Below are 25,749 nucleotides of genomic sequence, written 5' to 3'. Positions count from 1 at the left end.
AGTTTGCCCTGTGGCTGCACACTCAGGGCAGAGGCTAACTACTTCCCTGCAGCACAGTAATCTGCTTGTATGGCCTTGCAGGGGAATAACAATGCGTCATCGTGCGATCGCACAGTTATGCGGCTGAGTCTCATAACAAACATCTCTTGCTAGCGAGTATAGAGAATGATCTTTGCTTTAGTTTTGTAGTACAAAAGGCATTTATTGGAAATAAGCAGTTTTCTGACATATTCTTAATTGATTTTCCAATTTGGGACAGTAATTCTTGTGTGCTGTAGCACACAATTAAAGGTGCGTTATACAGCATCACTACTATTCATTTATTGTCAAATGAATTGTGCTGCGTGTTACTGCCATCAATTAATGAGACCCTGGTCAAGATTATTGGCCCCGACAGGCTTACATTATATTCAGTCGTAACTCCTGTGTCGTGATACGTATGGTATTGGCAGATTCTTGCCAATACACATCCCTTATAACATACCTTGACCGTGGGTTTTTGGCTTTACCTTTCTTTGTGTTGGAGCTGCACAGGCCTTCCTTCAGGTTTTTGTCCAGGCAGTGTTGCCTTTTGCTGTAAAATGGCTCAAATGATTCAGTGCAGATAGTGTGAAGGCCAGTCAAGGTCGCCAATGACCTCAGCAGTGGTGTCATTTGTCCACACCGCTATTACTGTAGTTATATTTTTGAATGCTACATGTGACCCTTTTTTTACTGTGTGCAGATGAACAGACTATTAGCAGTTCATGTGTAATCTCCATTTAATTGGAAAAAGAGCAAATAAAACACCTTAAACAAAGTCTACAATGTATTTAGGGCTGCATTTGTTTAATCACATTTTTCTAAAATGTGATGTGACACTTTTAAATGTTTTGTTTTGTTCAACAATTGGGCTTAAACTCAATGATATTCTGTTACCTCTGCATAAGACAAAGAAAAGCAGCAAATTTCTACAACTGGGGAGCCCCTTTTGCTTGAAATTTTCGAAAACATTTTAAAATATAGTAGCTGATTATGTTTCTGTTGTTTGATTAATTGACATATTGTTTCAACTCTGAATGCAATATTTGTTGTCTTTCTGAATGAATTTCTGTACAGCAGAACTGCTGCTGTATCCTGTCTTCATGAAGGGGAAGGAACATTAGCCTCAGGCTAATGCTGCAGCAAAGAGAAGAAAAATGTGTGGCAAAACCCCGTAACTCCATCTCAGAAGGAGGATGCACAGTTTATTTTGTCTTCACCAAGTGTTTTGCCAGCCTCTGTGAGATGATGTTAAGGGTTATTTTTGGGAAAGATTAGCTGCCGTAATGCTGCAAAGCTTAGCCAGTTTGCTGCTCGAGGCTACAGCCAGTGAGCAACATAAGTGAATGGTGACAACGGTGCTGGTGCTGCCCCAAGGAGCAGAAAAACAAGTCAGAATGTTATTATATGGGCTGACCTGCCACTTTAACTGCATGAACACACACACACACACACACACACACTCTCCATGCCTGTCTCTCTCACACACATAAGTGCAGCCGAAGAAGGTGGAGGACAGAGGGTGTGGCTTCCGCTGCAAGGTCATGAATGACTTTGCGATCTATCACACAGCTGCGTTTTCTTGACCCCTGCATGAGCCAGAGAGCATGTGGGGTGGATGCTCGTCTTTACTGTAGCAAGAGTTACTGAGAGAGAAAGGCGGTAAACTGAAAGGAGAGAAATGACGGGGAAGAGTTTCAAGGGGGGGTAAACTGAAAAGTCTGTTATTGTCCTTCAGGTGCTCTTTCTTTTTGAGTTATAACAAAGGTCCAGCTGCATGGTGTTCTGTGGGGGTCTGATGAGTTCCGGCCCCCCTGTGGAGCCTCATCACACTGTGTGTATCACTGCTCGAGCCTCACCTCTGCTCCTGGTGACAGAGGAGTGAAATACAGTAGAGTGCTACAGACTTGAGTAAACAAGCCTGCATACTTTTTTTTTTAAAGCACAAAGGCTGTTAGAGATGCCTTGACATTTTGAGCTATAATTGGCCGTTTTTCATCATCAGTCACTGGCTACATTGTGGGATTAGCCTGTATTGGCTTGTTAGCATGGTTAGTGTTCCTTTGTGAAAGCACGGGCTGCAGTTATGGCATGCATGCTCTAAGGTATTCAGACAAGTCTGGAAACCATTCCCACTTCCACAAAGAAAAATAGCCTATTAAAAATCCAAATGTCAGGTTCTCCCTTTTGCAACAAACCTGTCACTCACAAATCCTCTTTACTGGAGAGATTCTCCTAAATGATCTGCTTCAGAGCCAAATGAATCTTCAAGGTGCAATGCTGATTCTTTGTGGTTTCTATATAATTTCTTGTATAATTACGAGGCATTAAGCATCCAGGTTAAACCGTTTGCCTCTCAACGTGTTTGAGCTTCTCAGTTCTGCTCCACTCCTCTAAATTCCTCTTCATCCTCCGTAGGCTGCTGTTTCCAGGTGCTGGGGTTTTGCTGAGGATAAGCCATGTTAGATTTTGGGTGAGAGCACCGTCTGGGAATAGGGAGAACACAGAGAAAAAAAGTTCCATCCTTGCTTAACGACACCTTTTGTTGGCTTTCTCTATCTCTCCATTCTTGATTTGCTCTAAGCCCATCCATCTCACTAACCCTCCAGCGTAATCTTGTCTCCTACTCTCCGACTCCCTGGTTGGTTGAAGCGGCTGGTGGATGAATGTGGATGATCCCTATTGTGAGGAGGTAATGGGGCTGTCTGCAGTGCCATTCCTCTCTGGTTTTTTTAACCTGTCTACTTCCACTCATCTATGCCACATTTTGAGCTGAGAAAGCCTAGAGGGAGACTATTTGATGTTAAACATATGTCTACCATCTCTTCCTACCTACTGTAACTGTGCTTTTCTGAATGTTGATGTCGATAAGGATGGTGGGAAATGACCAAAAGACCACTGTGGAAAGGAAAAGCTGTGTAGAGGGAGTGGAGATAAGGAGGGATTATTTAATTTTTTTTTAACTTTTTTATTTTATGCAATATGCAGTAAGTGAATCAGTGAAGCTGCAATGATGTTGTGAATGTCCAGGTTGTCATATCAACATGCCAGTTTGTGTTTTGACCACTCAGACTTGCAAAGAGCAGCCCCTTAAAGGGTCGTTTAGTTCAACAGTTCGGTTTGCATTGATGCAGAAATAAAATCGTCATCAGACGCCAGAAATCTGTTATAAATAAATTACATTGATCTGCTACAGGAGTAGATATTATGAATTAAACATGAATCTCACATGCAAAGCGTGAGCTCATTGCCAACTGCTGAACTATAAATTTAATCACTGCTTAACCAAACATTCACATCCCTGCTTGCTGTATTCTTGCTTTCACTTCCACTGCGTGGATTTCATTATCAGTCTTAATTATTTTATTAAATGAACTTGTAATAGTTATATTCATTGGTTTTACATTTTATTAATTTACAACAAACACTGCCTGAATATTTTGATTGGAGAAATCTTGTTTAAACTGTTCTCACCATATGCAAGATCCTCTGGTGGACTGATTAGATGCTAATATGTTTCAGCTAACAGAAAGTGAAGAAACACACTGGGGTTCAGAGAGCTTGCAGATCAATCAGCATTCCTGTCTTAAAAAATAATATAAATGTTGGAACAGGATGTTTCAGCTGCAAGTGATTTTCACCTGGACCTTTTTAATATTAATGTTTCGTGCCCTATTTCACTCAGGGATTTTATATATCCAAAATGAATGAGGATACATTCATAGATTGTTCTTTGAAACAAAAATCTAAAATGTTGAGCCCTATTAAAAATGTTGTTGTGTACTTGAGTTATTGTTTCTCTGTGTGCTCCTTGTTTCCACACTATTGTGTCTGGCAGGTTCATGCTATTGTGTCTGGCTCTTTTGTGTTTTTCTTTTTTCTATAGTATATTAACATTTGGATCAAAAACACAGTTGAAACATGATTTGGTTGCTATGAGTGTATCTGTTTACATGCATGCATGTGTGTGTGTATATGTTTCAGCCTGGCACCCCAACAAAGAATTAATCTTCACACTATAACAAGCTGCTTTGTTTGAATTACCTCGTGTTTGTGCTCTGGTGTGCTGGCGTGCCCTGAACATCCCTGAATGTTCATGAATGCTTTAGTCTCCCACACCCTCATCTGCACACGTTCTGTGGCACCATGAACATACAGTACACACCAGCACACACATACACACACACACACACCAGCACACAATTACACACACTGCTCCCTTCCTTCTTATAGCCCACATCACTGCCTGGCAGGGGTGATTTAATATTCATGCTGGCCTACTTCGCCTCTCTCCCTTGGCTCCTCACACACACACACATGCGCACATGCACACACACACACACACATACATCTGTTTTACTGTGAAGTATAGCTAACTGTGTAGCTATTCATCATGTTCCATACTGCAGTGGCCGAAGGTTGATTATAGCAAACTTTGTGTAACTTCAGTATTCAAGAACTCCCCCTAATGTTGCTTTATACCTTAGACATCTAGCATCTCCCTGCTATGCACATACACACCCTGCAGCATGAAAAACACTGTCAGCAGTCATAGCAAGTCATTTAACACCACATTAGACTGGTTACTAGATCTAGACTTGCTGTCAAACCGAAACATTTTCTACTTCAGTTTCTTATTACTTCTATGCTGAGCCAACGGTGTGTTAGGACTGCATGTTCTCCCCAGGAACTAGACTTCAACTAGCGAATGTGGATGAGAGCTGCGATCCCTAAAGGATTTCATCTAATAAATCCAGTTCAGTGATGACAGAGAGCTGTAGATGAAGGGGAGGGTTAAACAAGGATTTTGAAGCTTACAGACAGGGATTTTTCATAAGACAGCGCAGCTCGATAATAGACAAGGCGTTGGTAATATTTTGTACACTCCAAAGACAACTAGTTAAACAGACCAGACAGTGGCATGATATGCTCCTTTTTATTGTGTGCCTTTTCTGTGGATGTGATACAGCCTGACTAGCACTGCAGATGCACTGGTTTTAGCACACACAATAAAGTCAAGTCTGTTTGGTCCATGTCAGCGGGGGAAATAAGAATAGTATCCTAACCTGTGACTTTATTCAACAATAACAATATGAGGCATAACTTACATTCAGGGGGGCACAGTGGTGTCGTGGTTAGCACTGTCGCCTCATAGCAAGAGGGTTCCAGGTTCAAATCCCGGTCTGGGCCCTTCTGTGTGGAGTTTGCATGTTCTCCCTGTGCCTGCGTGGGTTTTCTCCGGGTACTCCGGCTTCCTCCCACAATACCAACAACATGCACATTAGGTTAATTGGCTACTCTAAATTGCCCCTAGGTGTGAGTGTGAGAGTGGGTGGTTGTTTGTCTTTGTGTGTTGGGCCTGTGATTGACTGGCGACCAGTCCAGGGTGTACCCCGCCTCTCGCCCGTAGTCAGCTGGGATAGGCTCCAGCTCCCCCGCCACCCAGACGGATAAGCGGTATAGAAAATGGATGGATGGATGGAACTTACATTCAGTATTGACAACCTATAAAATTAAAGCATTTTGTGCTTCTGGCACCATAATGAATCTTACATAGTCAACTGCTAGTGTTTGTCCACATTGTCTTTCATCAGTTAACAGTATGTTAACATCACCAAAACAACTCCATGTCCACCAAACCATACAGAGCAATGCTAGTGGCAACCTGCAAAGCTAGCATGTTAACACGCTCACAATGACAATGTTACTGTGCTAATATAATGTTTACCATCTTCACCAACTTAGTTTAGTGTGTAAGGTTAATAACGTTTGCTGAACGCAACCTAATGCTGAGGCTGAATGTTACTAGCTTTGCAGGTATTCAGTTACGGCATCTACAGCACCAGAGGACAAGATAACTGAAGGTATTGCAAATGCCTCTGTGCCGGACACGAATGTCTGTACCAATTTTTCAGTCAAAAACGCAAATGTGAACCTGCTTGGTTACAACAGAGGAAAACTGAGGGACAGTTTTGTTCTGGTACTGAAGTTACAAAAGGTGGATTGATAATTTTATTGTGTTTGAATGATTAGTAATGAATATTGAAATATCACTATTCACAGACATTGTAGCTGACTGTGAGCAAAGTCACACAAAGCAGATCACTAGAAGTTATCTGCACTGGAATCATTATTCTAACAGGATTGATTCCCTGTAGCACCATGCCGGGTTTTGCCCCCCCGTGAGCATTTTGGTGTAATGCTGGTAGATGGAGGTGAAAGAAGGAAGCTTTGCAGCCAACACCTGGCAGCGGTGCCTCACTCGCTGCCAGCCACTCCCTCTAGCACTCTGCTCCCCTCCCTTGCAGAGAAGCAAATTCTTATGATCAAGCTAATGCATGTATCCAAAAGGGGCTTGTTGGAAACCTGTGTTTGTTTATGTTACCACAGTTTAGACATTTTAGTTCGTTCTTAGTTACATGAGTGTTTGGCTAATTTGTCATCACAGTTATTGATGATGCACACTTCTTCCTTGTATGTTTTGTTTTTTTTTTGTTTTTTTTTTACTTCACACCAATGACTTCAGACATTGTGCCTAAGGACCTGAATTTGCACAGGGATTTTTTTGGCTCCAAACTTAATATTTATGATTTATGAACTGTCTGTATTTGTTTTTCAAAATTGACTCGCTTGCCATCCTACTCCATCCCCAGAGCTTCTCCTTCTGATATTATTTTAGACTTTGCAAAAGCACTTGAAGTGTTTTTTTTTTATTATTATTATTTTAATCTTGCAATCCTTTTGAAACCAAATGTTTATTTTCTTTTCCAATTGTTTGGCCTTCTTGTGGAAGAGAGTGAGCCCTTGACGCTGTGAGTGCATGCTGGCATCGGTGATATTTGAGAATGGATTTTGTGTTGATATGACCTTTTGTTAGGAAATTGTTCTTTGTGAGTGAATGTGACATTTGACATCGTCATCTGAACAGCCTGAGGAAGTGTCTTGATAATATTCTGCACCGTGTGAATGTAAGTACCTTATTATGTAATATACACTATATACCATAAATACTATTGTGGTAACTTGTATTGTTTTTTATTTTAATGATATTTCAGTGGAGTTAGACTTGAAGTCGACTTTGCCTTTGGTACCCAACTGACTAGCAGCTGCGCTGGACTATTTAAAATAATAGCATCTTGTGATCTGACTTTACGTCTCACATATTCCTTATGAATAATCGATATTTGTTGCAGATGTGAAGCATTTGAAACTCATCATACAGTTTCATACTTGTTTGCAGTTGTAGTTAAATTTTAAGTCTCCCTCAGCTTTACTCCTATCTATTCGTTATCCATTAGTATCCATGAAAATATCCTCCAGGATGATGGTACTGTTTGTAAATTATTCCATCGTAGTGGAAGCTGGGAGATAAAGTATTGATGTGGGAGATCCTCCGAGGGCATGCAAATAAGACGAACTTGCCAGTGTAAACACAGAAGGTGCTGATGTGAAAAATATGGTTTATGTAAAAATGGAGCAATGGTCAAAATATGCGAAAGATTTCAATCTTATTTGATAACCACAAATGAAAACTTCAAATGGTTTCTTTTTCAAGGTTTTTATTTCCAAAGCACAAGCTCCTGACAAATGCTACGCTGTAACTGCTGCGTCCGCTGTACTTCAAACAACACAAGCTTCAAACAGCTTGTCTTCTGTACTGTCCATTGTGGAGGACAAGTCTGAAGTAAAGCTGATGCACTGACAGGCTCTGAGCATGGGCACACCTTGACAGAGAAGCAGCTGAAGTCTTTGCTGATTGTTCAGACCAAACTTTCTTTTATTGAAAACCGTTTGTTTTTTGTTTTTTTTTGGTTTTTCCTCCATCTGTTTAAAATAATATGTTGAGATGAAAGTTCAGCATTTTGGATTTCTTTGTTTGCTCTGCTAAAAATTACATTATATGGTTGTCTGACTTGATTCATGATTAACCTGTGTGTGCAGTGTGTGTAGTCTTCTTTGCACAATGACATACAGCACATCATGCTCCACTAACCCTCCCAACCCTACTTTGTTTGTGTATGTGTGTGCATGTGTGCCATTGGCGACCCCGTCATATGATGATGGATTACCGAGACTCATTGGAGCTGCTTGCTGCCTCTCTGATCCTCCATCAGCTTTGGCTCAATGGAACAGTACTCTCCATTGTTTCTGCGAATGGTGAATGTGTGCACAGTTTTGCGTGTGTGTGTATGTGTGTGAGTACTTACACACACTCATGCACACATCCTATCTGCTGTTGCACATACACTCAACCAAACCAAACAAACAGATTAGTGATCCTGAATTGCCACCAGTCTGGCCTCAGTCTGCAGGGCTTATCCACTGACCTTTGAACTTAGCATCAGCTAGTTTACACCTGCCTCATCTCACCCTCAGATGCCAAATGCATAATATGATGATGATGAGTGGATTGCTCTGACCAACCATTCTTTGTAGTTGCACAGGAAGATGAAGTAGTTCATAGTGGCTTGTTACCCTCTCTTGTCTCAGTTTTCAGGTCTGATAAGCCCAGTGAGACGTAAGCAACATGCCGGATGCCCTGTAGGACTTTATTTCCTGTCAGATCCTCGATTCATCTGAGTCGAGTCAGGAGACACGAGGCATGAAGGCCTTGTTAAGGAACTGAATCTCAGCCTTGAGTCCTTCCTTTCCAAGGCTCCCATGACATAACACACAAGGATGCCCTCGTTACTGCCTGTCTTGAGTAAAAAACTGAAAAGAAAGGAAAATTGAGTTGCCTCTTGTCCTCGACAGAATCAGTCCACCAAAAAGAAAAAGGAAAATGGAAAAAAAAAAACCATCTAAAAGTCCAACACCGTAGTCCAACACCCCTACTACACCTTATCATTTCAACCTCTCTCTGCTCCCTCTGTGTCTGGTACAATTCAATTGCATGTCTCATTTGTTTCCTGGTGTCCTTTCAGTGGTGCCCTTTCAATCAGCACCACCACCTTGGTGTCATTTTTTTCTTTCTGCCTCTCAGTTTTTCACTTCACTCTTTCCCCATTCTTCTCTCTCTGTGCCTTGGCACTTTAGATGTTTTCTTTCTCTGACCCTCAACATATACCTTATAACAGTTTGTGGTCTGGTAAGGCCAGAGGGCAGGCATTTACTTACTTGGCTTTTTAGTTTAGTTTACTGTGAAGAGGATGGATTTGTGCTTAGAGTAAATTGTGCAATATACCATAAAGTCATCAGTTTCAAGTGTTGAAGTAACAAATATTGCAGAGTGATGCTTTTCAGTAGTTTGACCTTCTGCAGGTTTCAGTGTTTCCAGGTTATCTGACAGACCATCTTCACTTACTGGACTGTCCCATGCTTTTATTTTCTTTAGTCCTGTTTATTCCTTCTCTTCCTGGGGAGAATCCAGCTAATACTGGATGACACTTGATAAACTGAAAAAACTCAATTGAAGACCATAGCTTGAATTGATATTGTATTCTATAAAGAAGAATGTAAATTTATTCATGAAAAAGTGCAGTGGATTATTATTTTAGCCGAGGGGCATGATTCTTAGCAATTCTCTCAAACTGTGCTGTATTGAAATTAAATTGAAATGGTAAATGGCTTTTTTTTTGTTTGGCAAGGAATATACATATAATTTAAATTTAAATCTTTATCCCCCCTTATGGTTAAAAAATGGCAGTGAAGGATTTTTAATGGCAGAAATTCCACATTCAGCTCACAACCGACAGCTAATAAATTTTAGCCTTTTATTTAGATGTGCTGACAGATAGAGACAAATGGGATGGATCTATGCATCTATTGATCCTAAGGACCCAAGGTCTTAGGTTCCCAGAGTCCAGTTCCCCAGTTCAGTATTCTGTAAACACACATTAAGCCTCATATTTCAAAAAATATTAGATTACATATTGGAACAGTAAGGCTTTAAAACAGCTAAATAAATCTACAATGTGAATAATCCTCACCCATTCAGCAGTACTGGGGAACGGAAAACCCCTCTGATGAGCTCCTACACTAGCTCATTTCATTATTTTATTTATTTATTTATTTATTTTTTGTTATATGATTACAGAGCCGGGGAACATTTTTCTCAGGTTCACATTTATGTGATCTATACAGCCGGGGAACACAGGACCCTGGAAACAGAAATGAATTCAGCGAAACTACCTACAAATTGCCTTGTAGGCGGAGGTAAAAAAGTAAAGAAAGTTAAACTATAGTAAAGTAAAACTATAATGCCGATCCTTGAAAGAGCTACTGTACCTCTACGTGGTCATATTTGTTTGTGTAGTTCTTAGCATAAATATTAATAGTTTTTTTATGTATCCTGTCAGTCAACTACAAATGAGTTTAATATTACAGTCCATTACTTTCTTATATGTGTTTGACCAGCTTTTAATAGTGTTGTGTGGTGCAAATCAAAACCACCATAAAATTTGGGATTTTTATGCAGATGCTCCGATGCTCTTGGTAACTGTGAGAGATGCATGAGCAATGCGTGTCAGAGTATCACATGTGGTGTTCAGCAAGACAAAAACGAAAAAGAAAATGTTTTATTTGTTGCCCAATAGCATGTGACAAAGCTTATTGCTAGATCCGTTACTAAGCCTCTTTGGCCAATCAGGTGGCAGACATTTTAAACTGCGGTTGGATGAAGTCAGAGTTGTGATCACTTGGCTGCGATCCTCAGTCCTTGCAGTGTGTGCGTGCATGCATGTGTTTCTGACCTGGATTTTTTTGTGTGGTTCACAGCAGTATGATTCTGTTGTGCTGTGGCGCCTGCAAAGCTCTCACATCTTTTTATTTCGTGTCAGAGTCAGATGTTGCTTACAGTCCTTGAAAAATATTTGTGCCATTAATACAGCATTGTGCTCATTTGCAGATTTGGCTGTTTGTCAATGACTTTTGCAGCCTTAGAGGAGGATTTCTACTGTAGTCCATCTCTGTGTCTCTCGAGCAGGAGCTGTCCCTTGTGCTGAAAAGACTCTGCTGTATTTGTCTGTCTGTTCTCCTTGTTTGTCTTTTCTCTACTTTCCTAAGCAAACATTCACACCATTACTGTTGCTTTGTACCCCACCCCCCCCTCCTCCCGCATGTGACATCTGACCTCACTTTTTTGCTGCCGTCTCTCTTTCCTTCTTGATCTCCTCCTCTTTGCCGGTTCTCTGTTCTCTTCTTCTTCTCTGCTCTGTTTTAAGCACCCTCGCCTCCCACTCCAGTAAACAGACTTTAGAAAATTCTTTTTTTTCCTGATAAGCTGCTCATATAACTAACGAAATGGTGCATTATTATTCATTACTCCCGGATGTTTCCACTATCTCCACTCCTTTCCCTTTCCGTGTGGACTCATGCTGTCATTCATGTGAATCGTTGTCGCAGCTGTTGTGAGCATGTATGAGTGTGTGAGTGACGAACTGTGTGAGATTGTGTGTGTGAATGACTAAGACCTACAAGATTTTTTTTTTTTTTTTTTAACAATGAATTGTTTAAAAGACTGTTGCCCTTTGAATGCTGAGTATGTGTGTGTTGAATTTGTTAAGTGTGTGCGAGTGTTGGTGCGTGCGTGTTTGTCTGTGTGTGTACAGTATGTTTTAAACTCACCCTTGACGAGCTTTTAGTTAGATGCTGGAAGTGGGAAAAGGCACACTGAACTGGTCTGCAGTGAACTGGAGACTTTCTAGAGGCTTTCATAACGACAGATCTCAGCAGGTATTACTGTCTCATCGTGCCTTCTCTCACTCCTCTTTTATGCAGCTCTCCCTCTCTGGCATTGTTAATAGAAGCTGACAAGCCAATACATGGGAACGCTCAATAGCTATGCTTTTCTTTGATATATGCACAGAGGTACTTTCATGGTTATTTTTGTGGAAAATGTGCGCAGGGTACAGCTCTTGGCACAAAGAACACAAATGTCTGCGTTTTAATCCTAATGCAACTGTAAAGCTTATATTTATTTGCCAATTTGGAGGTAGCTGTTGCTTGGTTGTCACTTTCCCTGCACAGTGCCCTTGACAGGATCTAAGCCTTTTTGGCCCTTGGTCCATAATGTTTATGCATACATGACTTTAAGCATGTGCCAAATTAAGCCTAGAAATATTGCAGGCCCGCATAGCTGATTTTTCATGCAATGCATTATGGCTCATACACAAAATGTATTTTTGAGCACATCAGCTAGCTCTTCTCTACATCAAATAGTCAATTTAGTATTCCACACCGATATGCTTCAATGTGCACATCAGTTCCTATTTAGTTTGTAAACTAATGTATTGAATTTGCCAGCTATTATTTCATTTCAAATATCCTTGCAGTCTTTAGCTTTGGGTTTGCTGTGCACCATAGTTGATTGTAGTTATTTCCAAAATTTACTATATACTTATTAAGGGCACACACACACACAAAACATAGGTGGGAAAACATGCCAAAGCATATCGGATGAGCTGTGTATACTAAACCTTTAGCCCAGTTTTTTTTTCTCTCAATTTTTCTCTGGATTGGCTCTATGATCAGATGGGTTATGTGTCAGAGAGAAGTCAGAGGGATGAGACCAGTGTTGATGTCAAAGAAGAAAGTGCAGTAACTGCAAAGAGCTGTTGTGCATGGTTGACATATTGTAATGGGTTTCCATCTACAATCTCCCAGTGGGAACAAAATGTGTGTACGAAAATGCAACATGAATGTTGGGTGGCTTGTTTCAGTATCTCGTGGCTGTTTGAAACTCTCAGGGTGGTATTTGTCATCTGGTGGTTAATAAAAGTCTAGTATACTCAGCAGCATTTTGTAGAGGGGAGAAGATGAAAGGAGGTGCAGTACAGACCCATAAGTTTGAATCCCATCACTGAGAGTTCTGGGATAAAGACCTGTCAGTTTACCATTATTCATTAGCTTTTTCTCACATATATAACAAAACCTCTCTGAAGTGGTACTTAGGCACAGCACTGGTTTGAGATAAATGCTAAGGCAACATGCTAACATGCTCAGAATTACCATGCTTGGCATACTGATGCTAAACAGGTTTGTTTTTTACTTATGTTCCCCACCATCTTAGTTTTGTATGCTAGCATGCTGACTTGTGCTAATGAGCACTGGACACAAAGTAGTAGTAGAGGAAAAAGAATGTTTTTAGTTTTGCAATTTGGTCATAAACTAAAGTGCTGTACAAATTGAAATTTTGACCCGATGATGGACCTACTACAGTTCATCCTGTGTGAATAACTGTGCCAAATTTCAAGGCAATCTAACCAGAACCTGAACCAAAAATGTCAGTAAATATCAGTAGTAGATTGTTGGTGTCTTTGTAGTTGTTTAGATATTTCAGGATTTCAGGATATATTTCTAGAACAACATTACCATCACCAGAACCTCACAGCTGCCATGACTAGTAAATAGTAAGCAGCTCGGTATGTTATGTATCACCTAGACACACGTGAAATACAAGTTACTGTAGTCAGGGCAGACTTACTGAAGGTCTGCAGTGGTTTGCTTATTGTTAGATTTTTTGAAAATATGTCATTTCCATGTCACAGTCCCTTCCTGTCTGTGTCATCATTGTTGTCCCTTTGTCACTCTATGTTAATGCTGTGACTCCATATGACTAGCAAGTTCACAGAGTGGACTGAGATATTGCTTGACAGTGGGATGAGATTAGACATTCACCCAAGTTTTGACAGAAAATCTAGATTCCATCATTCATAAAACATTTGAAATGAATTTGAAATTGTGCAGAAATAGTATTTGGAATGTACCCTGATTGATTCATTGCCATCCAAAATATAACATTCAGTATGAATCCTCCCATGATGCTACATATGCTAATGCTACTCTGTGCTTTTGCAATTTTTATGATTTGTGGTCTACATCAAACACTCCTTATGAAGTCCTGATATTACATGTTATGGGCCTTCACCATGACCACACACACACACACACACACACACACACACACACACACACACACACACAATCACATAAGACCTGCCTTGTCTGTGCTGGCCTAAACCACTCTTATATCCCCAGTGTGGATTTACATAATCATTGGTATATTTTTGCAGTGTGTGTTGAAACCTTGTTTTTCCTCTGCATACTTCCTGAAGCTGCTCTGCTGCGATTTCTGCAGTACGCTCGACTTCTGTCTTCCTCTCTGCCTGGAAAGTATGAAGTGAAAGCCCTGCACTTCAGACATAACAGCTCTTGGGTGTCGCATACACTCATGACTGTTAAGGGTTTTGTTGCTGACTCGTACATGCATATGTGCTTGTGTCTTTGTGTGTGTGTGTGTGTGTGTGTGTGTGGACTGTGTGATTGTGATTTTGCTGTGATAAAGGTTTCAGGAGTGGGGGCTGTGTCTCTTCCCATCTGCCATCTGTGCAGAGGCTGGTACAAAGGCCCATGGGAAATGGAGTCCACCCCCACCTCCCCTTCCCCCCTTTCCCCCTTGTCTGGAGGCTATAGTCAGTCAACATGTCATTGTTGATCACAATCACAGGGGGAGAGATGAAGACACAAACATCTCCCTTTTCCACTGAAACTCCTCATTGCCAACTTTCTTCATCCTACTTTTGTGACATTACTTTTCACAAAGGTTTTCCAAAGTTACTAACTTTGGACTCCAAGTAGTCGTTGTTGTTATTATCTATTTATGTAATGATTCTTAAAAAACATCCCAGGGCCATGGTGTCTTCAGATTGCAAATATTTTCTGTTAACAATAATGCCAAACAAAGTGAAAAAAATCCACGCATTGGAGACTATAAAGCCCAAGATGACTAATCCAAAATGCTAGTTTGTCAGCAGACTCTCAGTAGTCTAAAACTCAAAGATTTTCAGATTAGTATCGTGTGACGCAGTGAAATATTGCAAATCCTCACTTGAGAGGCTGGACGCAGCAAATTTTGGCATAACAAATGACAAAAACATTTATTTAATTATTGAAATCTTCTGTGAATCAATAAATTGATTAATCCTCTATTTGTTTCACTGTCTCAGTGACTGTCACTGTAAGAGATATACATGGAGCCAGTGAACTCACACAGATCCCCAATCTAAAGCTTTGGAAAACCAAGATTATGAGAAGTTTATCCTGAATCTCAGTCAGTGGTAAAATCAACTGCTGCTCTTATCAATACTGTTTACAAAAAATGAGGTCATGCAGAAAACTGAATGTGGATTATTGAGTGTTGTTAGTGGCCAGTTTAGCCCCAGTGTAATCCATATCTCTTTAGAGATTTGCAGTGGTCATCATCGAAGCACTAAACACTCTGCGGCTCATTGTAAGGCTTTGGGCAATAAAAATCACTCTGCTGTCCTGATAAGAAAGCACAATAGCACCATGAGGCGCTCTCATTTTCTTTTTTTTTTTTCCTCTGTTGTTTGCTGTCTCAAACACACACACACACACACTGCCGTTTTCTCCTCCTCCCTTCACAGCTCACACCGTTGTCTCTCTTGTTTGCTTTTCTCCCTTTCGTCTCCCCCTCTCGTCCCCTGTTTTTTCCTCGCTCTCCTTCAATTTTGCTCTCCTGCACTCTGTTGAGCCCTCTTGGCGAAGCGTTAAGTGTATAATCTGTGATCTCATGTCTAGATGGGCCTCTCGTCTCCTCGCTCGCTCAGCGCACAAAGGGACTGAATGGCCGCGGCTCACTCAGGGGACACAAATGAGTAATGAACCTCACACACACCAAACAAACACACACACATCCCTGCACCTCTCCAGCGCACTCCCAGGGGCTTTGAAGTTGCATATTGATGATACCAGCTCCAAAGGCTCAATTGAATGTGCAGAGGCAGAGGAGGTGGCTATTGACCGTCCACTCGCCTCTCTGACCTGTCATCTCTGACAGCCGTAATGAGCAACAGGTGCCTCTTTTTTGCCAGCTTCGGCCTTGAGTCATCCAATATTCAACAGTCAGTCATAGTAATCAGAGAGCGTAATGGCTCGTTTGATGTGTCATTGCAGCGCTACATAATGGACTGCGGTGATTGGTTGGTCCGAGAGAGATTGTTTTCAGTTAAATAATCATAACTTAATGAATGTAGTACCTTTCAGAGCATCGTTGAGAAATTGTTTGAAGGCAAATGAGGCTGTAATCAGCTGTTTAAATTATAGAAATATAAAGAACATAAATAGAAAACCAATGACAAGAGAACTACAAGTGAATTTCCCCACTATGGGATCAATAAAGTTCATCTTATCTTATCTTATTAAAATGCTTATTTTATAGTTTTAATGTACTATTGCATATTCATAGTGCATATAGTCATACAGGTGTTTCTATGTGAGGCTTTTTTGTACAGCATTTGACTTTTGAACACATGACCGTTAGAAAAGTGAACAATTAATGAATTTAATGAAATGATATTATTGATGGTTGAGTTCCATTTAGCTGTTTCTGGCCTGATATTACATGCTGGCTCAGTGTCACGACTTACTGGGACACTTGAAAAGAACAGAGGTGGTGTTAATATTATTAGTAACAATGGACTATTTGGCTTTCCTTTTAAGGGTTAATTTTTTATGTAATGTGACAAGATACCTGGTAAAAACACCTCCTTTTTGGTACAAAGTAAACAGGAGTAGTTGTAAGAATGATAATGTCTGCATGGTTATATTTTTATCATGGGAAGACCCGAGGGAAGTGAGGGCTATTTCTAACATTCCCAGTGAGTTGCTCCACTTTCTCAGCCATAAAGGATAGTGGAGATTGTCCTCACTAGAAGAATGTCAGCAATGGTTGTTTGATCAGTGCCGTATTTTCTTTTTTTTTTTAAATATTTTTTTAGTTTTTTTAACAAGCGTCTTCTAGTGTTCTTACAAATAATCGCTGTCCTTTCGCATAAACTAATGCATAAGGAGAGTGACATTGTATATAGCAGTGGCAAATCCTGTGGAGAGAAGATGAGAGGGTTCGCAGTGAGGTACCTACGGGAAATGATCTCCTGAATCTGCTTTGGATTTTGGTCCTCTCTCACCACTTTCATAGCCTCATTTCTGACCACAGCACACTGCACCTGTTCGCACACAGAAAAAATGTCCAAAAACATATGAACGTAGCTAAACAGCCAGTTATTACTCACATGAGTTGGCAGAGACCAGAAACAGAGCTAAAATAGAGAGAATGAATACTGGACTTACACTGACCCAGGTGAATTATAATGTTGTTCTGTTTCTTCTGGATGTGTAAACAAGCAACTGTTTGTTAACAAGTTTGCCATATCACCTTCTGATGTATTTTGAGTCCTCAACTTGTTCCTCCTGCCCTCAAGTGGTCAAAAAATGTGTTATTGTACATTTAACCACATTTGAGGTGACAGATTATATGAATGATTTTTATAAAAGCTATATCAGCAATGTTTGAAGGCAATGACAAATTTAAGTATAACGACTTTCCGAGATGACAAAATGTAGAATAGGCCTACTTTGACTTGACATGGGCATTTCTTATAACATTAAAGATGGCTCTGTTCCGTATCCAAATAAGCTGTGACACAGAGCCAACATGCACAATACCAGAACCATGAAACTGGAGCAGCTCAGAGGAATTCAGCTGTCTTTAATTTTATTATTATTTAAACCTTTCCTAATGTGACATATCAAAATGTCTTCAGTGGAAGAAAATCCTACAGCCTTTGGGGCAACCCAGTTTCTTAGCAGTGAGGCTGGTGAGAAAAGGGTGACATGGACAGAGAGCGTTTGTTTTAGCAGCCTCTTATGAGATCTGGTTTTGGCTGGTTGAGGTGCCTGCTCATATAAGCCCTTTGTGGTGTGAAGAAGGTCCTGGCACTGACCCCTCCACCCTCCTCAAACATCCACCTCCCTGACGCAGCCAGAATGATGTTAAGCTGTGTGCCAGCTTCCCTCAGGGTCTGAATGAGCAGCACTACAAAGCTGGTCAGCCCAGAATTAGAAATGTGGGAAGAGTGAAGAAAGGTAACATATAATAACTATGAAATCTTAAAAAAAAAATTAACCACAGCTTTTATAATTACCACAAGTGGAGAGTGAAATGGTGAGAAGGAGTGGTGTCTGGCAGATAGACAGACTATAAAACCTGTAAATACTCCACAGTATGAGGAGATTAGTCATCAGTGATAAGTCCTCTGGGAGATATTCTTACATTTCAGACATTTGCTGAAAGCGCTTCAAGGTTAAACATAACATACTCAAGGCTCTGCACCAAGCTTTCTCTCTCGTCATAACACAAGGGGAATAATATATCTCGGCAATGTGTAGTCTTTAAATTTGTTCTGTTTATTTACAGTGTGAGTATAACGGCATATTCCGTATACAGCAGAAATATAACATATGCAGTGGCACAAAACACAGTCCAGCCTCAAGAGCCTACTTGTCAAATGTTCGTGAAACTGCCTGGAACATCATTGGTGGGAATGAGGCTGTCACTTCCTTAGCAACTCACATGCTGGTTTCCTTGATGGTTTGTTTTTTTTTTGTGAATGGAACATGAGTGGTACACTTAGGGAGCAATCATTGTCATAATGCTGCCAAAACAAACGTCCTCGAATGGCTGCCAAGAAGACAGCGAGGTCAATGCTCACATTGCCTCAGAGGACGGAAGGGGTGGCGCTGCCAAACCCGTTCATCCTGAGGCGTGTGGCATGATGTGGGCCCCTGTTTGTGCATGTGCCTGCGTCCTTTAACCACCGTGGTATAGGCCTCTTGTGGGTGCTCACTGATGTGGCTACTGTTCCCTTTGTGAGGCCTTCGCCGGTGGATTTCTGATGCAAAGACGAGGGGCGGGAGCTGAGATGTTGAAGGGAGAGATCGGAGGTTACGAGTGTTTTTGAAAAAGAAGCATGCTTCCCCATAAAACTAATTAGTAATCTATTGTCCGTGTGCACAGTGGCAATGATGACGGTGCTTGAGTGCGCTCAAGTGTGCTCAGGCTGCTCGTGATCTACCTTTTTGCAATGTAAGCAGCATGTTTATTCATACGTCAATTAAAGTCCGTACTTGAGGAAATAACTGGTGTAGAAATACTCAAGCATCCATCATTTTCATGGGAGCCATATGAAATAAGTGGAGAACATATATTTGATGCGAGAGTTTTTATGTTGAGTATTATAAATAGATAAATTATTAATATGAGAATATTTTGCTCCCACAGCCTTCTTTTTTTCCTTTCTCTCTCTCTGGCTGACCTTCCTCTCCTCCTCGTGTGGCCTGATGTTCTTGGTCCATGCGGCTCTTGGCAGGGTCTTCCAGATTTTGGTCCAGATGTTGCTTCTGGTGAAGGATAGATAATAATTATCTGGGTACTTCCTTGTTTTTCTGCCTGTGCATCTCCTGCGCTCGTCCTCATTTTTCTCTGTGTAGTTAGTCACAAGACTGGATTTGTTGCTGTCGTTTGCATCACCCCTCTCATCTTGCTGTGATGTTCTGTTCATGGGTGAGAAGTGTGAGCATAGAGATTATGCTCGTGCTGAACATGTGTAGGTACGCCCTCGGGGTGCGTGTGTTTTTGTGTTCAAATTGCTGTGCATCTGCAAGCGAGTTTCTACAAAGATTTTCTGCGCTGTCTCCCCTTAAGCTTCCGTTGCATGGTGTATCGAGCATCTTCAAACTGGCAGGTTATATAGATGTTGTAGGACGCGCTGGTCCCCAGTGAGCTCTATAATTGGGAACCTCAGAGGAGAGGGGAAAATTCAATGTGGGATGAATGAATTCTTCCTCCTTTTATTCCATTCCTTGTTCAGGGGTCCTCTCTAATCTGTGCTAGTGCTTTCCACAGAGTGCATTGAATCAATTCACTGCACTGAGAGATAGAGAGGAAAGAGAAGGGGACAGAATGAAAGTGAGAAATGAAAGGCAGGTAGTTCGTCCGAAGAGAGAAATGGACAAGAAGCAGGTAGAAAAATGTGGATGTTGTACAGCTGATCAACCACAAGGTAACGTTAATGAAACTTAAAAGTAAAGCCACGACTTACATGGCCTCACCTTTAATCTTAAAAGTCTCATTGGGGCTGAGACCAATTGTGGTAATGGGCTGGACATGTAATGAATGCTGGTGTTGCTAATGATTGCTGCAACTAATGTTCCATTTTATGTCAATATTACACACAGCCACATCGAAGAGTCCATCCTCTACCCTCAACCTTCTTTGTTTTCCTGCTCCAGCATGCATCCGAGTTAGGGTCTGTTTTATTTTAGTTAAACTTAAATATCTGGAGGTGTTTGTTTCATCATCTCACTTTGCATTTCTTAAAGGCTTGAAATGAATATTATCTTAATGAAGATATCTATATAGATACATCAGAATGTGGCAATTGAGAGCAGTTATCATATATAAATTCAAAAAATTTATTTAACATAATATTCTGAACTCGAGGTAATTAATAGCTTTTTCCAGAGCCTTCAGCCACATTTCATTTTACTCAGTTGGGCAATAAATTAAGAAAAAAAAACAACCTCCTCACACATGTAAAACAAAACACTCAGAACTTGTTTTTAGAATCATGGCTACAATTACATCGCAGTTTTGTAAAATCTAAACGTGGTATTATCATCTCATTAAGATCACCGACTGTACAGCCAATAATATTGTATTAATTCCCATTTAGAATAATATTTTTAAAGGTTGTTTATTCATACACAGAATTAATTACTGACTAAACCCTTTATTGAACTTAATGACAGATCAGTTCTCCCTTTCTGACTGGATGCTTATTGACCCTGCTGGTCTCAGAGAAAAATTCAACACAATAAAAGATGTAATTTCAGTTGATATTTTTAACAACTGAAAATTTTGAATGACCAAAAAAAAAAAAACAACAACCCAAAATTCACCATACTAGCAAGCCGACATCCTTTTTTATTAACAATTTCCTCACCGTCTGCACTCATTTTATCACTTCATGTGGTTTCTATTGTTTTCAACTGAACAACACACCTGTTCAATAAGTAATTGGCTGTTTGTGTGTCATTCATAGTGCACTCCATTATCAAGGGATATGATACAGCATTTCAGGGCCAGGGCATATTCATTATATGCTTTCATGCTGCTTGTCTATTGTCGGTACAGTTTCGTCGGCCAGGCCTACCTGAGCCTGTCATTCAGTGGCACCATCGCCTCTCACATAGCAGTGTACTCCTCTCCTTGTCACCTCATTGTGAAACATACCGACTGCACTTGAGTCACCATTGTTTTCATTCTCTCTGCCAGTGCAGAGTCTACAGTCACAGCCATGTTGATATGCTTCTCTTTTCATTTCTGTCTTCCTTCTTTCCTCTGCTAAACTTCTTGTAACTTACTGCATGTGCTTGTGTTCCATCTCTTTTAGCTTGTTGGTTGCCATGGCTACCATTTCCTGGATAGTGTAGTGTGCTGGAGATGAACTGCGTGGGGTATGCTGTGTGCTCATGTCCTACATGAGTGAGTGCGCTAGTGTGTTTGTGTGTGTGTGTGTATGAGTCACAGCGATATGAAGGCTGTACTACCACAAGTAATTACAGTGTACCAGCCATTAAGAGAGAGAACATTTTAAAAGTATAGTGTCCTTTGGCTGATGCTATCTGAGAGGACAGGTGCTGAAATGTGAATTAATCAGTGTCTGTGTGTGCTCTTGCATGGTTACGTGTGCATCTGAGGCAGTAGAGGGGGCCATTTTTGTGTCTGCTGTATTTTGAGAGTGATTGTAGTTCACAGGAGAGAGCTCACATTTGAGCAGGGGAGGAGATGGTATTATGTGAGTGTGTGTGTGTGTGCACGCGCGTTTGTGTGCACAAATGAAGGACGTTTATTTGTTGCAGTATGTGCACCCCCAGCCAGAAGAAATGCTTTCCTAACCACAATCAGCATCCATCAGAAGCCAGGCTTAACTCTCCTACAGACAAAAGGTTAAATGCTTCACTAAATCATTCTCTCTTTTTGTTCTCTCTCTCTCCTCCCACTGGCTTCATCACACCCCCTGCTTCTTCCTTTCCCTCCTTCCTAACACTTCCACTATTTGCCTTCCTTAATATTGGTCCCCTGCTCTTCCCTGCCTCCCAAACCATGCCCCTCCTCCCCTTCCTGTCTTTTCCCCTTCTCCTCCTCCTCCTCGCTCTCCCTCCCCCTCCTCCAGCTGGTTGGCGGCGAGTTTGACCTGGAGATGAACTTCATCATCCAGGAGGCGGAGAGCATCGGCTGCATGGTGGAGCTGCTTTCCCACTGCGAAGTGACGTGCCAGGCCGAGATCTGGAGCATGTTCACGGCCATCCTCCGCAAGAGTGTGCGCAACCTGCAGACCAGCACCGAGGTCGGCCTCATCCAGCAGGTGCTGCTCAAGATGAGCACTGTGGACGACATGATTGCAGGTAACCACCACGTTGACATGTGGAGGCACTATGATGATGATAACGATGAAAATGATGATGACAACAGTAGGGAGGGATCATATATTGAAATCAGTATCACAGTAGTTTTCCAGTGCCTCTGCACTGTCTACTGAGATATGTAAAATTATTATTATTTTTCATTATTTTCTCAGTAAAACAAAAAGCTCAAAAAGCAATTTGGTTTCCTAGGTTTTCTAAGATAAGTTATGATTATTTTGTACAATTTTTAATACATTACTGAATCACAAATAGAACCCAATCACAGTTTTACTGCACTGCAAATGGTAAAATAATCAATAATGGGTAACATGCTTGTACTAGGTAGTGATTTTCCAAGAAGCGCCTTTCAGAATCACACAAAGAGCTCCTGTGTTCAGCAGTGGGTTGCATGTGTAGGTGGAAAAACAATTGTATTACCATAGAAAGGAAAGCCACATGTCGTGTTGAAAGCGTAGTGTATGTCTTGAGAGGGGTGGACGATATGGCCATAAAACTATATCACAATATTTCAGGGAATTTCTGCGATAATGATATTCTTGATGATGTGACAAAATACGGAAAAATACTTTTGGTTTGAAACTCACAATGGCTGTTGAGCTCTGTTGAACAGATTTTTGTCTGTCCACGTGTCTAAGTTTATTGTCATCTTTTGTCTCGAGCCGTCTCCACACTGCTGAAGGCTTATGGATCTGTGCCCTCTAATCTTGACTTTTTGTTTTTTTTTCTTAATCGTATTAAAAATTGTACCGGCGTTATTGTAAACAATGTGATCTGGCACGCATTCCTGTGTCGCTGCTTCTGGCAGAGAAATAATTATGTCAGTTTCTTCTACAGTGTATGATTTTGAGCTTTTGTACAAAAAGGGTGAAGAAAAGCTGTTGCTTTTTAATTGAGTTTGTGGTTTATATCTTATATTAGATGAAACATATATTTTGAACTATTTATCCTTTTTTTTTTTTTCCTTTTTCTTGAGGTTCAGAACTAGTAATTGAACATTTCCTTCACTGACCTTACTGATTTTTTCCTCACAAATGAGCGATTTCACATGTGCATGTATGTTTGCCCTGCAGTCAGACATCCATAACAACCTGCTGGTGCAGCAGCAGCAGCAGCAGAGTAATGACCTCAGTGTGGCTCTGAGTGCAGAGGGGCTTGATTGCAAAACAACACAAACACACCAGTCCCTTTACATGATCATATTGACCTTGACTTCCCCTTAATGATGCCTCCGAGTGCAGGTCCTGCCTTCCCTCCCCCCAGTGTCCTCTCTGTCCTACCTACCACTGCAGGATGATGCACTTTATAAGTTCTGTGACTTGTTACTGCTTACTACAGCAGAGTACGTGCTGCTTAAATCCACTTAATGCCAATTCTCACAGTTTCTCTTTCTGAGCTGTGATTCTGACACTTTTTAATAACTATTTAAAATGTCCTACATGGATTGATCGTACAGAAAAACAGAGCTTAGGGCTTTTGAATCTAGGACATTGTGTGTTGCGTTTTCCTCTCATACCAAGCACCTCAGTGATCTAGCCTCCTTTATTCCCTATCGCTGGGCTCTGGCTAATGAAATATTGTGGGAAGACTATTCATATCCAGCAGGCCTAATGGGAAAGAAGAGCCTTTGTAAGCAGATTGCCTCACTCTGAGAGGACTGTGCTGCAGCTCTGCCATATCCTCACTGATCTGTTTTGGCCATGTGAAGTCAAAGTCAATGAGGACAGGAAGGTCATTTTGACTAAACGAATGTCTTTTAACACAACGTGCTTTTTAATCACATGCTTATGTGTTAAGATTGAAAAGTTTTTGGAGCTTTGTTTTTGTCAGTTTTATGACATTAAACATTTGCAGCGTTAGTGAGGTTGTAGATGGATTGTTATTTCCTTTAAAATATGAACAAATTAAATAAAGAGTTTGACATTTTGGGAGATACACTTATTTGGTTTCTGGTTGAGAGTTAGATGAGAAGATTAAGGTAATTAGTTTAGCTTAGCATAATGACTAGAAGCAGCGGAAAAACATTCGGTGGACTGGCCAAGTTTTTTTTTTTTTTAAACATTTTTGGTTACAAGGTGCTGATGGGTAGATTTTTTACAAATTTCTACTTTGAAGCAGAGCCAAACTAGCTGTTTCCTTCCACTTCCAGTCCTTTAGCTAATCTAAGGCGATCATTTGCTGGTCACTTGTATATATATGAATGAAATGAATATGGGAGTTTATTAATACAGTTCATAACAATAAATTAACATTTATTAAAATGCCCTATATACATAAGGCTGCATGTCAGTGGTGTCCATATTAGCAAAAGCATTACTAGTTTGTTCAGCTAGTAGCTTAGAGTATTGAACACTTTCTCAGTGTGTTTGGCCTCATATCACCTGATGTTTTAAGATCAGTGTAGATGAACAGTGAAATTGTGTACATTTACTGAATTAAGTAATGCTTTGCACAGCAGGTCTGCTCAAGCTTCAAGGTTGTGTGTTGTAAACAGTGAAGTAGCCCTGGATGCAACACACTGGAATTTTGTTTTTTTTTTTTTGAATGACCTCAACGTCCCTTATCAGAGATGTGTCAGTGCAGGACCTCTCAAATGCTGACTCACTCACACAGACACTCACTGTCTTGCTCACTTTGTTCCTCTGTCTGTGTATTCTCAGACCTCCTGGTGGACATGCTGGGAGTCATGGCCAGTTACAGCATCACAGTCAAAGAGCTGAAGCTGCTCTTCAGTATGCTGAGGGGCGACAACGGCATCTGGGTAAGTCAAAACTCTGATGAAGGGTGAAAAGAGTTATAGTGTGTGTGTGTATATAGTCATGTTTTTGTGTAAAAAGATGCATGGATTTGACTGTGCTCTAAAAAGTGGGAAAAAAAATTGAATTAAAAATTAACATCATCATACTTTTATATTACACCTTATCTCATTTCTTATTGACTTACATATTGGAATGGAAATTGATATATTGCTGGTTTTCATCCTTTGATTCACTGGCTATTCTGATTTTCTCCCGCCTCTCTTTTTTTGCAGTTTTTGAATCAAAAGCAGAATTTCACTCTTGATTAATTCTTGAAAGTCTCTAAATTGGTGATTATTGTCATTATAATTGTGTAAATGTTTGAACTTTTTCTGTTTTTTTCAAATCCAAAGAGCTTTTACATTGGCTATTTGCTCTCACTTTTTCTGATATGTGAGAATTCTACAATTAGTAGCCGTGAAAGCAAAATTTATTTCGCACTAAATTAATTATACAGCATGAGTTTGTTTGTGTGTCATTAGTCTGGATGTCACTTAATGGGCTGGTTGTGCTAATAGACCAGAATAATAGCGGATGTGTGTGTGTTTGTGTGTGTCCGTATCTATGTTTGAATTGATTTGTGAGTGTATGTCAAGACAAGGGCAATTTAGTTTACCTTTTTTTTTCTCTCGTGTTAACGACA

General features: G+C 40.6%; 1 protein-coding gene across 21 annotated transcripts in view; it reads left to right on the top strand.

Moving 5' to 3' along the window:
- nbeaa (neurobeachin a) overlaps positions 1-25,749 on the top strand; it is an 86,793-nt gene that overhangs the window by 5,221 nt on the left and 55,823 nt on the right. For 20 of the 21 annotated variants that reach the window (XM_046410695.1, XM_046410689.1, XM_046410688.1 and 17 more), the window contains exons 2-3: positions 22,059-22,290; positions 24,969-25,069. In XM_046410695.1, coding sequence (XP_046266651.1) covers positions 22,059-22,290; positions 24,969-25,069 — 333 coding nt within the window. Of the gene's footprint in view, positions 1-21,344; positions 21,368-22,058; positions 22,291-24,968; positions 25,070-25,749 lie in introns of those variants that run through there. The other variant, XM_046410690.1, reaches the window with a different exon arrangement.

The sequence above is a fragment of the Scatophagus argus genome, chromosome 14 (assembly GCF_020382885.2).
Source record: "Scatophagus argus isolate fScaArg1 chromosome 14, fScaArg1.pri, whole genome shotgun sequence".
Lineage (NCBI taxonomy): Eukaryota > Metazoa > Chordata > Actinopteri > Scatophagidae > Scatophagus > Scatophagus argus.
This window is presented reverse-complemented; position numbering and strand designations above follow the sequence as displayed.